Source organism: Medicago sativa, chromosome 8 (assembly GCF_051527215.1).
Source record: "Medicago sativa cultivar Bolivia chromosome 8, Bolivia_mono, whole genome shotgun sequence".
Lineage (NCBI taxonomy): Eukaryota > Viridiplantae > Streptophyta > Magnoliopsida > Fabales > Fabaceae > Medicago > Medicago sativa.
This window is the reverse complement of record NC_140756.1, coordinates 36,915,148-36,934,383: the sequence shown is the minus strand read 5'-3', so window position 1 is coordinate 36,934,383 and position 19,236 is coordinate 36,915,148. Positions and strand designations below refer to the sequence as shown.

At 35.5% G+C, this 19,236-nt stretch overlaps 1 protein-coding gene across 16 annotated transcripts; it reads right to left on the bottom strand.

The window, feature by feature from the left end:
• Nucleotides 1–664: 664 nt before the first annotated feature.
• LOC146898874 (uncharacterized) lies at nucleotides 665–18,778 on the bottom strand. Of its 16 annotated transcripts, none has more exons than XR_015022393.1 (6): nucleotides 18,499–18,761; nucleotides 17,836–17,987; nucleotides 17,638–17,726; nucleotides 17,355–17,411; nucleotides 1,319–1,435; nucleotides 665–942 (listed from the first exon to the last, which is right to left on the bottom strand). XR_015022393.1 is itself a non-coding variant. In XM_085734734.1 (5 exons), the coding sequence occupies exons 1-4, from the start codon at nucleotides 18,630–18,632 to the stop codon at nucleotides 1,389–1,391; spliced, it is 327 nt and encodes a 108-aa protein (XP_085590860.1). In that variant the 5' UTR covers nucleotides 18,633–18,761; the 3' UTR covers nucleotides 665–942; nucleotides 1,319–1,388. The 16 variants fall into 16 exon arrangements, 4 of the variants coding, with proteins under 4 accessions (XP_085590860.1, XP_085590861.1, XP_085590858.1 ...); XR_015022392.1 differs by having other exon boundaries at nucleotides 17,650–17,726; XR_015022397.1 differs by having other exon boundaries at nucleotides 17,970–17,987.
• Nucleotides 18,779–19,236: the final 458 nt, after the last annotated feature.

The following is a 19,236-nucleotide window of genomic DNA, read 5'->3' as shown; positions in this document are numbered from 1 at the left end:
AAAATTAAAGTGTCCAAAATGTATCTGGATAACGTTGAAGATTTCGATGTCATTAATGTGCACTAAAATGGTGCAAATTATCGATCTGAACAGAACAGACACCGAGACCAGACAAGAAAGCAAAACAATGCAGCAAGACGGGAGAAAAAAAAGAAAGCAAACTTAATTCGCTCTTAGACAATAAAATCACAAAGGGAGAATAATTATACAACATAATTCGCTCTTAGAAAATAAAAAGCAAACTTAATTCACTCTTAGAAAAAAAAAAGCAAACTTAATTCGCTCTTGAAAAAGCACTATGTAACACCCATACTAGACGTCACTAGTACAGAAAACACTTTTTAAGTGGGGTGAAAATGATTTTTTAAGTCGGTTCTATATCCCACTTATAGGTGGCCGACTTAATAACTATTTTGATTTTAAGTCTTACCTTTCATCCGACTTAAAATCTTTTATTAAGTCAGGTCACCCCACTTACAAAGCTATTAATTAAGTCGGTTCAACCCACTTAAAAAGGGCTCAAAGTATTAAAAAAATATATTTCAATTCAACCCATTTATATTCAAATTCTTTTTTCTATTTTATTTAATTTCTTCCATATTATACATGATTATAAAACATAATTTCATAAATTAATCTAAATTTTCATTCACAACCACCAATATAAAATATCATTGAACCAAATTTCATATCAAGCACTAAACAAATTCAAAATTACAAAATCATTCATTAATACCTTAAAACTAGACACAAACTAAACATTAACTGCCATTGTTTCACAATCATAGACATTCGCATCACATAATCAAATTACATCGATCAAATTACATCGACTATCAACACCAAAAATTGCCACACAACTGCTTTGCTTTATAAATCCATATCATGAGTTTAGCAGCCACACCAGGTGGTTTTTTTCCAGCTTATATCCAACCCACTAACCTGTTACATTCATATTAAGCAAAATAGGGTGAATATTAACAAACTTCAAGATTTAATGTAACTCAGCTAGAAGAACTAGAGTCAATATAATAATTCCTCAATTGCAGCTAGATATTTTTTTCCCTCTAAATGTAACAAATATCAACAAAAATATTTTCAAAAAAATGAATAACCCTTCCATTAGCTATAATAACAACCAACTCACCAGCACTACAGCACATAAAATGAACATCCACATTAGAATAGTAGGTGCTCTTAGATGTCTGACTTCGCCTCTTGTAACCATGTGAAGATAAAGTTTTGTTTTGACTAAAGAAAAGCATCTACTAATAAAAACATTCTAATATTTCAAGGTCATTATAAGGATCAAAATTACCTGAGAAACACAATCGCAACTATAAGCTATAGGCAACATTTGAAAGTCCAAGTATTGCTCTGAATCATCATTAGATATTGCATAAAGACTTGTTATCTTTGCAAAGAACCATACATCCTGTAATAACAAGTCAAGTATTGATTGTAAGTGAAAGAGATTATCATAAAAAAATTACATTAAGGGCATGTTTTGATAAATAGCTTATCATGATAAGCACTTTTGGATACACAGCTTATCATGATAAGCACTTATGTATAAGCTCACATAAGTTACTTCGATAGCAAAAGATAAAATTAAATTAAATTGTTTATGTATATGCTATAACATGTTCTTATAAGCTATCATTAGTACAGAGAACACATTTTAAATGGTGTGAAAATGACTTTAAAATTACTAACTAGCATATTATAGCAACAGGATGCAAATAAGACAAAATCATATATAACAACAAACAAATATATTTGCATAACTGTTTATGAACCAATGATGTAGGTTGCAGCCAGCGAAGACACACACACACACAATGATGAAAGGCAATAGTTTGTTTTGGTGTAGCCTTTTTATCCTTCCATAATTACCCTTGGCAGTTAACCAATTCTAAAGAAGTATCTTCATGTAACTGGCGTAAGAAAAAAATTGTTAACCGCAAATAAAAGAAACTGCTGAATGTATAGTAGTGTACACGTTTAAGCAATTGACACAATTGCAATATATTGTATGTCATTCCAACAGCAGGGAAATGAAAGAATCAGCACATTAAACAGACACCATCATTTATGTTTTTTCATCATTCCCCTAAAAGATATAATTGTTTCTCAAAATGTTAATTTGTACTAGCCCTTTAATTTCTTTGTTCATGAACAGGGGGAATGGGAGAATTGTGTGAAACAAAAGAGGAGATGGACAACAATGGTGATTGTAGTTAACTCAAGATGGTAACAGAACCTTCAACATGAAAAGAAGAAGGGGAGAAGTGCACTTTGCGCACTACATTGGTTTAAAGTGCAGCAATCAATGTTAGTAAGCCACATTATACATTTATTTAAGATTTTGATTCTTTAATGTCCATGTCTTCTTCCGCATAGATCACTCTTTTATTTAACAAGATAACGCTAATAGGAGGGACCTTTCAATTTTAACCAAGTGCTGGATGAGATTCTTGATGATAGAATTTTATTTCCCCCTTGAATATGGTTGTGTAAGAAACATGTGGTTTTTGTAAAATGAGAGCAGAAGTGGAAGAAAAAGATGAAGGGGAAACAGAAGTTCAGAGAAACAATGTTCTCATGCTTTTATTCTATTTATAGTTTTTCTATTTTTCTTTCATGGTTCATTTATCCCATTTTTTACTATTGTTATAGATTTACCTTTTATGCTCTCTTTTTTTTTAAGTTCACTGATATATAATTTTATTTTATTTTTGTGCTTATTTTCTTTGGCTTGAATTGGTTGAGGGTGGAACATAAAATTGAATAATAATGTAGAGATTGCCAAGGTCAATTGATCTGGTTTGAAGTTTTTGACAGGGACTGTGATTGGGTTTGATGTTGAACCATCCTACTTCCTATTGTAGTGGTTTTCCATCTCATGTAGAGATTCCTTGAACAGCTACAAGTTTTGTTAACATTCCTCAAATATCTTCAATTTCTATGTGGTTTCATTTTTTATTTTCGCATTGATGGTTCAATTAATAACATATCTGTTTATCAGGATCCTACGGCATGTCATTAGGTTGAGTACAACTATGGTATTTGTTGTATGTTTGTAATTTCTTCAAGGAACATAACCAATAGACACCCAAGCACTGATATTTGTGATGGAGTAGTATTTGATATCTGTATAATTATTTGTGACAACATTAATCACAATTTTTTTTTCTTATTTGTCAAAAGCAATAGATAGAAAAAAAGGAAGAAAAATGTACAAAAACATAATACAAGTATGAGAGTTATCAAAAAGTTGTACACTATCATTTCTCTTTGTGATGTTAGTGTCACAAATTTATGAAATAAGGCATTAGGTAACTAGAAATTGAAGATAAGGTGCATATAACATGAAAGCAAACATTCTTAAACAAAATACATGTCCAGGGATAATGGCCTACAAGTGATAGGATAAAGATATATATGAATGATCAAGTATTATGGAAACAATGTCAAAAAACTATGTTTATTTTTTATTTTTTTTAAAAATAATAGTAACCATGTTTATATGTATGTTTATATATGAGGGATAAAGGCAAATATGATATTATTATTATTTAAAAAAAAAAGATAGTCAAATATATGAATATTTTAGCGCAGTAAAAAAAGCGGACACCCGTCTGGACGCTAGTTATTATAAAGAGTTTTTTTAAAATAAAAATGAAAAAAAAACAAAGAAAACATCCCACAAGGGTTCGAACAGGTGACCTGTGAGTCAACAACAACAAGATTTACCGCTCGGCTAAAAGGAAATACAGTAGCGCTTTTTTTAACTTATAAACGCTATTTAAGGTTGATTTATATATAGCGTTTTTCATAAAAAGCGCCATATACGATTAATCATGTTTTTTTTTAAATATCTATTATTTTTATTTAACCTATACTGACGCTTTCAATACAAAGCGCTATATATATACTTAAAAGGATAGATAGTGTGTAATATCCCTGTAATATCCCGCCTGACAGTATCGGTATATTACCCGTTGGCTGTGTCAGATGAATTTAATTCATAGAAAGTAAGTTATTGGGAATATTTTATGACATGTCAGCTAAATACGGATAAAGTATCAGAGTCGTTTACACACGCTTACGTCAAGGGTAAAATGGTAATTACACGTGAAAAGGTTATTTAATTGATTTTTGGGCAAAAATATCTCATTTTCAATTCTCTTTCTCTCTCTTGATTGTTGAGAAGTTTTTCTCCCTTCCTTCTCTCTTCTCCCACACGCCTATCTCCTTCCCTCTTCACCATATCTTCCAAATCTTTTCCCTCTCCATGGAAAGTGAAATAAATGGCTTCCTCATGGTCCTTTGTGGAAGTAGAAGTTTGGTTATGGTTTGATTTCCTTTCTTCCACCCCTCATGAAACTCATCCATCTCTTTCTCTTCACAACACCATCTCTTTCAAGTTGTTTAAGTGATGAAGGAAGCTTGGGATGTATCAATTTTGTTAGCAAGGAACAACTATGGCTTTGGATTTAAGGATTTAAGGTTGCTATGGGAATTCTAGGGTTAGGGTTTGGAGAGGTAGTGGATCAATTGAAGACTTATGCATGAAGATTCATCAAGAATGGTTTAAGTTACTTATGCAAAGACTTGATATTCTTTGGAAGGAGTTGCATGATCTAGAGTTTGAATTGAATTCTTCCTTCTCTTTGGTTCTCCAAGGTATTTGATTATGGAAGTTAGGGTTTGGTTAGTAATCCAGAGGCTAGGGTTTTGATGGTTTGGGAATGGAAGCTTATGATGAAGAATGTAACATGGAGTTGTGAAGTGTTGATGCTTTAAAGCTTGGTGATCAAGTGCAAATCATTAGGTGAGTTCCATAGATAGACTTCCCACCCTTTGGGATTATGTTTATGCCATGTTAAATGAATATGAATAATATGATAAATCTAGGGATTTATGTATATGTTAGTGACCCTATTTGTATGCCATGCTTGCTTGACTGGTGAATACTTGCTGAGTTTATGTTTTACAGGTTCCTAATGATCCTAAGGGTCATATAATACTTAGAGGCACTTGGTTTGAGGTATTTGGGCTTAAAATGCCATTTATGCAGGTTCTGAACTGTCATAACTCGCCACGGCGAGTAAGTTAACTCGCAACGGCGAGTAATGGCAGCTCGCAATGGCGAGCATGAACCAGTTACTCGCAATGGCGAGTAAGGCAGCTCGCAATGGCGAGCAAGTGGTACATTCTGGTACTGCTTGCTCGTTCTGGCAGATTCGGTGTTTTTCCGTTCCGGATCTTTTGTGCAGTCTGTTATAAAAATAAACCCCTCAAGACGCGAAGTATACGAGAGAATCGTGTCAAGAAATGGGTAGCAAGATGTTCATTAAGCAAGGGAAAACTAGAGCCTCGACATAGTTGTCGAGAACAAGCTAGTTAGCATTAATTCTTAGAATGACAAGACGCGAAGTATAAATCCTTCGCATATGTTTAAGCATGTTTAGCAAGCAAGTTAAGCCGTGGTTTGATTAGTTAATCACTCCACCATGAGTAAGAATTCACAAGCATGAACGAGTAAGAGTTTACCACTAATCGGTTCGATTAAGGTTCCGAGGTAAATATGTACGCATGATTAGGTTCATCCTAAATGAATGTCAAGACCATGATTAATGTAATGTAGGTGCCATGTCTCTTGCAATCCATGAAGGTATGGATTCAAGGGGTTCTCTTGTTGAGAACGGGGAAGGCTCCGTAAGGGGATCACATGGTACTGAGTGATTAAGAATGTAGGTGTTCGTGTCTCTTGCAATCCATGAAGGTATGGATTCAAGGGGTTCTCATGATGGGAACGGGGAAGGCTCCGTAAGGGGATCGCACGACACTGAGGGAGTCCGATGTACGTACATCGGTCATGATGGGATTGTACTCGGGGTTACTCCACCCGGGACTCTCCGTAAAATGAATCAAGATGATAATTGTATGTTCAACGCTAACATAATGACTAATGAACTTAGATACGTTCATGCATGATTATGATTATGTTATGTTATGATTATGTTCATGATTATGTAATAGTGATTACATAAATGATTAAGTTAAGAGCAGTGGCATTAGATGCTTTAAGACAAGTGCAAGATACAATAGAACAAGTAAAGTATGTTATGCCGATGACGATCTTAGGTTTCCCCTAATCGTCCGGTTTAGAATCGTGCCATGATATGTTATGTTTAAGCCTCGATACGTAGAGCGTATCCTTGGCAATGCGGTTTTTAGTTTCCCCCTCGACCGCCATGACACGAATAGGATGTGAAGCCTATAACAAGTGAGATAAGACTATGACGGCTCTAGTATGCACTACCGTCTAAGCATGCAAGTCCCCACACACGTATAATCAACCGTCAGGTTGTAATGTAGACACGTGGTGACCGTAGGTTTCCCCTCGAGGTTGCCTATAGCCTAGGATTTAGGGGAACTCACTGAGACATTATGTCTCATCCCAATCCTTATTTGTTTCAGATAAGCAGGATGTTTATGCATGTTCGGAGCCGGATGGATATTACTTCAAGGGATTGTTCGTAAAGTTGCAGGACGTTATGGGCATCAAGGATGTATTTTCATGTATGGATGAGCTGGGTTGTATTATAATTTATACGAACGTAACTTGATGTTAATATTATTCATTCGAAACTTTTAATTGTTGTATATTTTAATGTATCCAGTACTAAATTCAACGCACGTGCTATACTTTCTAGATACGTCTAGTATGGGTGTTACATTTGGTATCAGAGCAGGTCGATTCAGACCGTGCCTTGGGTCATTAAATTACAACTAGGGTAATGGGACCATTGGGTTCCGGGTAAATGTTCTAGTTGTTGTTGTTAGTTGAGCCTGATCAACTCAATTTAGCATTCAACGATTAGAATGGATGCCTGAGAGCTGAATAGGACCCAGGAGGAATGAAGTATGTGATGAAGTAGTTGATCATGCCAAAAGGTGGCCGGTGAACTAATCAAGTAGAAGTGTGAATCCTCCGGGAATGTAAGACATGTTAAGAAGGAATGTTCTGACAATGTCGGGTATGATGTTAGTTATACCCGTAAGTGAAGAAGTTGGATATATATATATCTAAGCATGACCGAAAGTTTCGGTAAGAGATGTTAGAATGGATTTATGATATTCTGGAATGTCAGAACAAGGTTACAAGATAGTGAGAAGTCGACGTATGTTGACGGAGTCAGCGGGCTCTCAGGAATGATGTTATATAAATGAAATTAAGGATTCAAGAGAAAGTTTTATGTTATCAGGATTAAGGCATTGATTTCCGACGTGCCAAGAATTGTATCGAAAAGGTTGAAGTTGCCATGCGTACGTTATAGAATGTTTTACGATACTAGGAATGAATGATGTGCATTGGTTACTTGAGAAATAAAATAATATAGTTGGAGAAACTCACCAATAGCGAACTTGGAACGAAATTTTCTGTTTTTATGAAATTTACCCGTTCGTTCCAAAGGTTTGCAATGACTATTGGGGAGATGTCTTCACAATAATCTTTTGTGACGTTATGTAATGAATGCATATCATATCCTAAGATTTTCAAGGAAAAGACATGGGCAACCATCAACGAAATCGATACGGTTTAAGGTAGCTTTGGAGGTTAATGTGTCAAGAGTCAAGAACAAGCCAAGATCAAGAATATGGAAGTTCCGGTATTTAGAAGGAAAGTCTCCAATGTTTATGCATGAGGTGTGACGTAAGAAGTTAAAGCGGTGTAAAGTTATATGAAAATATGGCGTATCTCTCAAACCTATGTTTTGCATAATTGACTTGCTAAGGCTCATTATGAAGTTGAACTATAAGATTTAAAGTATTTTAAAAAGATTTACACGTATGGGTAATTGAGGTTGATATTTTAAAAATTCACAAGATTTTCTAGGAACTGGGTTGCTACGATACTCGTAGAGCGAGCTAGACTCATTAAAAATCTAGATTTGATGACACGTATGTGTTATGAACTCGTTCTATGATTTTAGAGTAACAACCGGGGCCTAAACTCAATGTTTACATATAAAGTAGAAAAATTATCAACGTCAATGACCCGTGTGCTAGTTTATAAAGTTTTCTTTAAATGAAAAATCAACGAGCAAGCAATGGTATTATTAAGTAAAATGTAGTATGCGAGAATATGAAGGTACAAGGTTAGAAGTTTAAGAAAGGTGTGTTCAATTAATAGATGAGACTGTCATGAGAATTCGAGTTACTCGGAAATAAGTTCAAGTATGATATGTATGATAAATGCAACCAGCAAAAACGTAAAGTTTACCCCCAAAGTCAAGTATTATGAGCATAAGATAGTTTATCATGAGTTTGAATATGTAAGACAAGTGTAAGGTTGTGATGTTGGTTGCACCATGGAAGATCTTGAGAATAGTTCAAGAAGTTATTATTCAAGTGGTAAGCAGAAATATGAAGTCTTAACTGCTCTAACGAATTAGAATAATGGTTTAAGCCAACCGGTGGGAATCAGAGTAGCGCCATGGAAGCTAATCACTAAACATGAAACATGGCATTATAGTATGAAAGAATCTTTGTGAAGAATTTTCGGTTGATAACATAAGTTTGACAAGAAGCATTATAAGACAAGTGAGGAATTCTCGAATGTAATAAGTTATAATGAATGCATAAACGATCATGTGGAGAATCAAGTTTAATGTTACGAGTGAGGGAAACAAGTTAAAGTCAAGAGGTCCGAGAATTTCCTACGGATATGTAAGCATGTTATCATGTGAGAGAGAAGCAACTTTGGAGTGATGTGTGATGAAAGTTATGCTCTTGTATGCAATACTTGTTAAGTGACAACGATATATGTTAAGATATGTCAAGCTATGATTTTATAACTTTTAAAAAAGCTAAGATTGGTATTAAGGAACTTGGGAACGATGCTTATTTTAAACTCATGGAATTATACATTGTCAAAACTGATAAGATACGTCGTAAGTAGACATACTTAAGACGTACAAACTTCAGGACCAACTTGTCATGGACAAGTTTAGGGCGAGTTGTTAAATCTTTTGCAAAATATAGAAACTCGTCTGGTGGTTCTGTGGGGCTATTACAAATTCAGTTTTTGGAAATGATACTATTTTTAGCCATGTATATATTCGTTCCAAGAACCCGAATACCAAAGTTTAAGAAAATTTCTTCAAGAAAAATGCTAGACACATATCGTTATCATTTAACAAGAAGTGGCACATGAAAGTATGCACCTGTTATGGAAACGATAATGTTTGTATGAAGCCAATATCCTACGGGATACACGGAAATGTGTTAAGAATGTTTGATGTATGTGCAAGTAGATTACTAGAAAGTTTCAGGAGCATGTGAACCACAATGTTGGTTATTAGATTGTCAGATGAAGTGACAAGTTGATTTCACTCCTTTAGGTCAAGCTACATGAGATACCCACTAGTTCGGGTGTGATGAGATGCAATAAGTTTTCAATGAGAACGGAAAAATTTTTAAGACTCGGAAGGAGATTCGTGGAATCGTCTAGACGAGTAATGGAAGTAAGAAACATATGCCTCAAGGTACAGTACGTAAATGATTCATGAATTATGTATTCAAGATAAGATGTATGTGTGAAAGATGTTAATATGTTACAAGTAAGCACTGCAGGGCAAACCTGGTTTCCGTAGAATCCCAGTTAAAAGGCAAATCCTGAGTGTTCATGTTTATGATAAGATACTTTTATGAATGGTTTATGTTAAGCGGGTAAGGTACGAGTATGAGACAATAAATCTATGTGTAGCAAGGTAAATTCCAAGTCATGAGATACTAAGATGATTCTAAGTTTGAGTGATATTAAGATCGACAAGGCATTGTTAAGTTGCATGTTGGATAAGAAACAAGATGAGGACATGATATGACGAACCCTTTGATTATGTATGTGTAGAATATGTATGGCTTTGACCTTGGATGGTAAATTTTTGTCATGATGATTGGTAATCGATATCTAAATTTCGAGGACGAAATTTTTTTAAGGGGGGTAGAATGTAATATCCATCCTGACAGTATCGGTATATTACCCGTTGGCTGTGTCAGATGAATTTAATTCATGGAAAGTAAGTTATTGGGAATATTTTATGACATGTCAGCTAAATACGGATAAAGTATCAGAGTCGTTTACACACGCTTACGTCAAGGGTAAAATGGTAATTACACGTGGAAAGGTTATTTAATTGATTTTTGGGCAAAAATATCTCATTTTCAATTCTCTTTCTCTCTCTTGATTGTTGAGAAGTTTTTCTCTCTTCCTTCTCTCTTCTCCCACACGCCTATCTCCTTCCCTCTTCACCAAATCTTCCAAATCTTTTCCCTCTCCATGGCAAGTGAAATAAATGGCTTCCTCATGGTCCTTTGTGGAAGTAGAAGTTTGGTTATGGTTTGATTTCCTTTCTTCCACCCCTCATGAAACTCATCCATCTCTTTCTCTTCACAACACCATCTCTTTCAAGTTGTTTAAGTGATGAAGGAAGCTTGGGATGTATCAATTTTGTTAGCAAGGAACAACTATGGCTTTGGATTTAAGGCTTTAAGGTTGCTATGGGAATTCTAGGGTTAGGGTTTGGAGAGGTAGTGGATCAATTGAAGACTTATGCATGAAGATTCATCAAGAATGGTTTAAGTTACTTATGCAAAGACTTGATATTCTTTGGAAGGAGTTGCATGCTCTAGAGTTTGAATTGAACTCTTCCTTCTGTTTGGTTCTCCAAGGTATTTGATTATGGAAGTTAGGGTTTGGTTAGTAATCCAGAGGCTAGGGTTTTGATGGTTTGGGCATGGAAGCTTATGATGAAGAATGTAACATGGAGTTGTGAAGTGTTGATGCTTTAAAGCTTGGTGATCAAGTGCAAATCATTAGGTGAGTTCCATAGATAGACTTCCCACCCTTTGGGATTATGTTTATGCCATGTTAAATGAATATGAATAATATGATAAATCTAGGGATTTATGTATATGTTAGTGACCCTATTTGTATGCCATGCTTGCTTGACTGGTGAATACTTGCTGAGTTTATGTTTTACAGGTTCCTAATGATCCTAAGGGTCATATAATACTTAGAGGCACTTGGTTTGAGGTATTTGGGCTTAAAATGCCATTTATGCAGGTCCTGAACTGTCATAACTCGCCACGGCGAGTAAGTTAACTCGCAACGGCGAGTAAGGGCAGCTCGCAATGGCGAGCATGAACCAGTTACTCCCAATGGCGAGTAAGGCAGCTCGCAATGGCGAGCAAGTGGTACATTCTGGTACTGCTTGCTCGTTCTGGCAGATTCGGTGTTTTTCCGTTCCGGATCTTTTGCGCAGTCTTTTATAAAAATAAACCCCTCAAACCAAGGTCCCACATGATGATTAAATGAAGCAAGATTTTTATAATAAAGAGGCAAGTATTATGCATGTTAGCAAGGCATGGCATACGAGAGAATCGTGTCAAGAAATGGGTAGCAAGATGTTCATTAAGCAAGGGAAAACTAGAGCCTCGACATAGTTGTCGAGAACTAGCTAGTTAGCATTAATTCTTAGAATGACAAGACGCGAAGTATAAATCCTTCGCATATGTTTAAGCATGTTTAGCAAGCAAGTTAAGCCGTGGTTTGATTAGTTAATCACTCCACCATGAGTAAGAATTCACAAGCATGAACGAGTAAGAGTTTACCACTAATCGGTTCGATTAAGGTTCCGAGGTAAATATGTACGCATGATTAGGTTCATCCTAAATGAATGTCAAGACCATGATTAATGTAATGTAGGTGCCATGTCTCTTGCAATCCATGAAGGTATGGATTCAAGGGGTTCTCTTGTTGAGAACGGGGAAGGCTCCGTAAGGGGATCACATGGTACTGAGTGATTAAGAATGTAGGTGTTCGTGTCTCTTGCAATCCATGAAGGTATGGATTCAAGGGGTTCTCATGATGGGAACGGGGAAGGCTCCGTAAGGGGATCGCACGACACTGAGGGAGTCCGATGTACGTACATCGGTCATGATGGGATTGTACTCGGGGTTACTCCACCCGGGACTCTCCGTAAAATGAATCAAGATGATAATTGTATGTTCAACGCTAACATAATGACTAATGAACTTAGATACGTTCATGCATGATTATGATTATGTTATGTTATGATTATGTTCATGATTATGTAATAGTGATTACATAAATGATTAAGTTAAGAGCAGTGGCATTAGATGCTTTAAGACAAGTGCAAGATACAATAGAACAAGTAAAGTATGTTATGCCGATGACGATCTTAGGTTTCCCCTAATCGTCCGGTTTAGAATCGTGCCATGATATGTTATGTTTAAGCCTCGATACGTAGAGCGTATCCTTGGCAATGCGGTTTTTAGTTTCCCCCTCGACCGCCATGACACGAATAGGATGTGAAGCCTATAACAAGTGAGATAAGACTATGACGGCTCTAGTATGCACTACCGTCTAAGCATGCAAGTCCCCACACACGTATAATCAACCGTCAGGTTGTAATGTAGACACGTGGTGACCGTAGGTTTCCCCTCGAGGTTGCCTATAGCCTAGGATTTAGGGGAACTCACTGAGACATTATGTCTCATCCCAATCCTTATTTGTTTCAGATAAGCAGGATGTTTATGCATGTTCGGAGCCGGATGGATATTACTTCAAGGGATTGTTCGTAAAGTTGCAGGACGTTATGGGCATCAAGGATGTATTTTCATGTATGGATGAGCTGGGTTGTATTATAATTTATACGAACGTAACTTGATGTTAATATTATTCATTCGAAACTTTTAATTGTTGTATATTTTAATGTATCCAGTACTAAATTCAACGCACGTGCTATACTTTCTAGATACGTCTAGTATGGGTGTTACAATCCCGCTCTTCAGCTAATGGAAATTTTATCTGTTGAATGTATCAGAGGACTAAGATTCATGGAAAGCGAGTATGACGAAAATGTTAAGTACGAGGAAAACTAATATTATGTGATATCAGTTAAGTATGGACTTATGCACCAGAGTCAAGCTAAACGCGACTAAGGTGAAGGGTATTTTGGGTATTTGCACGCAAGGAGTATTTAAGTATGTTTGCACCCCAAAATATTCATTTCTTCTTTCACTTTCTCTCTCTAGGTTTTGAGAAGAAAGTTTCTCCTCCTTCTCTCTACTTGGCCGGCCCCATCCTTCCTTCCCTAATGCATCAAAGCTTCACAAGACATGTAATTTGGTGGCTTAGCAAGCAAGAAACAAGAGGAAGCATGGATTTAAGCATGGTTTGGTTGGAAAATTATGGATCAAGAATGAAGTGGAAACTAGGGTTTGGTGCTTGAAGCTTGAATAGATGCAAGAAACATGTTTAGGTGAGTTTCATAGATGGTTTACCTTCCCTTGGTTGTGTAAATTCATGTTAGAAAGTATTGATTTATGTTTATGAGGGGTTTTAAACCCTAATGTTCCCTTGATAAATTCTTGTTGATTTGATGTTAAATTGCCATGAAATATGTTTATAAATGTCTATATATGTTCCTGGATGATTATGGTGCATTGCAGGATCGATTTGTACGAGTTTGGGGTCAAAATGGCAAATTTGGTACCACATACCCGAAGAACTGCGCTATTAGCGAAATTTTCGCTAATAGCGAAATTCTTCAAGCTGGCCACACCCCAGATGCGCTAATAGCGCAGGGCTCTGTTTTGGCCAACATGCTTTTTGGCTGTAGGCTCATTGTGGGGTCGGTGGTGCGTTCCGATGCTTTTCTTTCAATGTTTTCCAACTTTATAACCCCAAAACAAGATCTAGGCAATGCACATAACATCAAACGATTCTTGAAATGAAAATCATGGCAATCTTAACATGAATGGCAAGGGTGATTCAAGAGAGTTTAAGCCGATTTACTCGGGTAGCAAATGAATTAAGAAAGGGAATGAATGTAGAGCCTCGACATAGTTGTTGAGAACTGGCAAGATAGCATGAATCCCTAATTACGTCAAGTATAGGAATGAATGCATATGTAAGTAAGATGCGAAGTGTATTCTCTTCGCACATGACCTAGAATGACTTAGCTAGTGTGTAAGTTGTGGATTGATAAGTTAATTCTCCCCGCCATGTTAAGAACGTATAAGTATGAATAAGTATAAATTACCGCTAATCGGATCGATCAAGGTTCCGAGGTAAACAAGCAAGTATGTATATGTTTAACTTATATGCACGACAAGACCATGACTTAATAAGTGTAGGTGACATGTCTCTTGATATCCACATCAGGGGATACAAGGGGTTCTCATTATGAGAACGATTCAAGCCGTAAGGGACCTGCATGTCACTGAGTAAACAAGACGTAGGTGCTCGTGTCTCTTGTTATCCACGCCAGGGGGATACGGGAGGTTCTCGACCTAAGGGGAACGGTTCAAGCCGCAAGGGACCCGCACGACACCGAGGGAGTCCGATGTACGTACACTGGTCATGTATGGGATTGTTCTCGGGGTTATTCCACCCGGGGCTCTCCGTAAAATGAATCAAGATAATGATTGTTTGTTCAACGCTAATGTAATGAATGAAATTAAGTACGATTATGTATATTATGATTATGATTCCATGTATGACTATGATTATGATCACGTATGAACTCATGTACGATTATGTTTAAGAATAAGAGCACGAGATGCTATTAGACAAGTATAAGAGATGGAATAGAACAAGTAAAGTATGTTATGCCGATGACGATCTTAGGTTTTCCCTAATTGTTCGGTTTAGAATCGTGCCATGATTATGTTATGTTTAGGCCTCGATACGTAAAGCGTATTTGTGGCAATGCGGTTTTAGGTTTCCCCCTCGACCACCATGACACGTATAGGAAGTGAAGCCTATAACAAGTTAAGATAAGATTATGACGGCTCTAGTATGCACTACCGTCTAGTATGCAAATCCCCACACACGTATAATCAACCGGCAGGTTGTAATGTAGACACGTGGTGACCGTAGGTTCCCCTTGAGGTTTCCTATAGCCTAGGATTTAGGGGAACTAACTGAGACATTATGTCTCATCCCAATCCTTATTTGTTTCAGATAAGCAGGATGTTATGCAAGCTTGAAGTCGGATGGATGTTTAAGCAAGTGTGCGTTCGTATCGCTGCGGAATGCTTTGGATTTCAAGGATGAAAGTTTATATGTATGTTTGAGATGTTTATGTGGTTTATGTACGAACGGAAATTGTTGTGTAATTATTCATTCGTATGTATTTTTATGTTGTATATTTTAATGTATCCAGTATCAAATTAATGTATCCAGTATATTTTATGTTGCTTTCCCATATCAACTGCGATGAAGGTGGTGGAGGAACATCCCAACTTATGTCAATCTCACTACGACTGCATCAAAAAGGGAAGTGAGAGCTTCTGCGGTTATTATCCCAATTTTGAAATCCAACATGGAAGATGTTTTACCTCTAACGTCGAAGCTGAACGCTACTTCGAGATTCTTACTAACGACCCTGCAAAATACAACTTCCAGAAGACTATCTCTAACTCCAATGGAAAAGAATTCTTGAAGAATCCTATGGAGATTGCCACTTAATGTTAATATGTCCATGCAGCAAGAAATCAGCCATGCATTATACTCCATCTAGTCCTATTTATAAGAGAAATTTTCGTCAACAAAAGTTGATGTAACTGGACTGAACTTTTGAACCAGATGCATCAACATTTGTTGACTCAATTTTCTATTATAAATAGCACTGGAGGTAGTAACTTGAAGCTACATACTACTTTGGGTTAAATATGTTTTTGATCCTATAAATATACCAACTTTTCGTTTTAGTCCCTCTAAAATTTTCCTTCAACTTTTAGTCCCTAAAAAATTTTCCATCTTCACTTTTAGTCCCTCTTTTGAAGTAAACTCATATGTAGAGTACATATTTTTGAATAAAATTTTGCAGAAAAATTCATAATATTATAAGAATCTCTCCCAAAAAATATTAGAATTTTTTAACAAAACATGAATTTAATATGAATTTTTATATGTTTGACGGTTAAAAATTCATAATTAATTTATGTTTTGTTAAAAAATTCTAATTTTTGGGGGGAATTTTTTTTACAATATTCTACACATTTCTGCACAATTTCATTAAAAAATACAAAAAATAACTTAAAAATATAGACCAAAAGTAGTGATTGAAATTTTATAGGGACTTAAAATTGAAGGAAAATTTTAGAGGGACTAAAACGAAAAGTTGGTATATTTATAGGGATCAAAAACATATTTAACACTACTACTTTTAATAAGCAATATCTTTGCTCCAACTAATCAGTTGGTTTTCTTAGATATCCATCTGAATTTCAATAAATGTAGCAAGCGCATGGGTGTGCCACTGTAATATATGTCATCACTGTAAAAATAATTTTATCATTCTCATTTTCTTTCTATAATTCTTCCACAACTATACATATTTCATGCCTTTTTTCTTTTATAAAAAAAACACATTCATTCATTTAAATTGAAAGAAATACATCGAACAACACAAAAATCAAATCGCCACAATTGAATAGGATGAGCTTGGAACAAACTTACAACATCCAAATTAATAACATATGGGAAAGTGATTTCAATTATGGAAAAGCCTACAAATATGACAAAATTAAAGTGTCCAAAATGTATCTGGATAACGTTGAAGATTTCAAAGTCATTAATGTGCACTAAAATGGTGCAAATTATCGATCTGAACAGAACAGACACCGAGACCAGACAAGAAAGCAAAACAATGCAGCAATTCTACATAAGTTAATATTGCATAAAGACTTGTTATCTTTGCAAAGAACCATACATCCTGTAATAACAAGTCAAGTATTGATTGTAAGTGAAAGAGATTATCATAAAAAAATTACATTAAGGGCATGTTTTGATAAATAGCTTATCATGATAAGCACTTTTGGATACACAGCTTATCATGATAAGCACTTATGTATAAGCTCACATAAGTTACTTCGATAGCAAAAGATAAAATTAAATTAAATTGTTTATGTATATGCTATAACATGTTCTTATAAGCTATCATTAGTACAGAGAACACATTTTAAATGGTGTGAAAATGACTTTAAAATTACTAACTAGCATATTATAGCAACAGGATGCAAATAAGACAAAATCATATATAACAACAAACAAATATATTTGCATAACTGTTTATGAACCAATGATGTAGGTTGCAGCCAGCGAAGACACACACACACAAACTAGCATTCATTATACATGCATACTATTTCACTCTTTTCCTACATTATAATAAGGCATATGCAATTCCTGGTGAGGCAGATGTAATACTATAATGTTACAACAACCGTTAACACTATTGTGTTACCTTCTTGATCAGGAGGACAGGTTGATGTCTTCACTGTAATAGGGTGGCTCCCGGTGGCTGCACAATCAGAGATATGAAAAACACTATAACGTTGGCAATTATGCATTTCTTCATTGAAAAAAAATTATGTATCATTAAAAATTGAAGAGTCACATTGAGGGGTCATACAATACTCGGTATATGACATTTACATCAAACAAATATATCTTGTGTAAATATAAAAGCAATGAGCCAATCAGCGGTACTGCAATGCATAAAGCCACAACTCTCCAAGTAGACTCACAAATGAATTTACCAAAATAAGCTACAACATGATGGATACATGATACAAGAATAACTTGGCATCTCTGGAATGCTACAGCAACCACCTTCCTATAAAATATATGGATAGCATGTAAGCATCAGAACATGAAATTTAAAAGAAGAGGGCTAGTGAAATTCTTAGTATCATGTTTGATGATCCTTTATGATAGTATGCAACCTGATTACGGTTCATTGTTGATGAACATATGATGAAGCAAGATATCCAAAAACTTTTCACATTATATTCATAAAAGCTTCATCACCATCATGCAATATGAACTGAAGTCTAAAAAATACACAACAGTATATAACCTCTGCTATGAGATCTGTCTGCATAAACGAAAACATGAAAAATGTTAAATAACAAAAATATCAAACCAGAAACAATATAAGCTGCAAATTAACTTGTTTATCCAAACATGGCTTATATCCATATGCTCTATAGTATAGCTTACAAAAATAGCTTATAGGTTTAGGTTATATGAAAACAAATTGATTTGATTCTATCCTTTGTTATAGAAATAACTTATACATAAGCACTTAACTGGAAAGTGGTTAATTGAGTTAATTTTTTAACAATATAAGCACTTAATTAAGTTGTTTATACATATGGCATTGGCAGTGGCAAGAAAGCCATTCCATATTTCAATTCAATTGAAGCATGAATCAAAAAAGTCATGGCATGTTTGATGTTTCGATGCATTCAAAAAAGCCATTAACAATTCTCAATCCCCATTCCCCAAATTCAAAAACCCTAAAAAAAATCTCAATTCTCAATTCTAAAACCCTAAAACAAGCAATTGGAGAAGGAATGTTTCAATTAGAGAATCAATTGGCTTACCTTGACTTAGAGTGAGTAAGAACGGTGAGAGATACTGAGTTTGAAGAAGAGAGAAGATGTTGCTGCTGAGAGTGCAGAAGAGAGAGAGTCACTTGCTGCAGATTGGGTTTGTTTGTTGTTGCGAGAAGATTCATGCATGATCAGGTGGCGATTTGTTTGTGAGAAAAGAGAAGGTGGAGCGATTTGTGTTTCCGAGAGGATAGAAGAGCAAACACGCGGAGAAGAGAGAAGGTGGAGCGATTTGTATATGGTTTCTTTGTATGTTATTTTATTTTATTTTAATTTTAATATACATAAAATATTTTTTAAGTGGGGCTAAACAACTTGATATCTATTGAAGCAAAAATCCTTCCATCCGAGCAACTTTTTAAGTCATGTGGATAACAACCCACTTAAAATCCTTGTGTTAATAAGTGTTTTTTGTACTAATGCGTATCTAGAAAGCCTAGCATGTGCATTAATTTGATACTGGATACATTAAATATACAACATAAAAATACATACGAATGAATAATTACACAAAAATTTGCGTTCGTACATAAACCACATAAACATCTCAAACATACATATAAACTTTCATCCTTGAAATCCAAAGCATTCCGCAGCGATACGAACGCAAACTTGCTTAAACATCCATCTGACTTCAAGCTTGCATAACATCCTGCTTATCTGAAACAAATAAGGATTGGGATGAGACATAATGTCTCAGTGAGTTCCCCTAAATCCTAGGCTATAGAC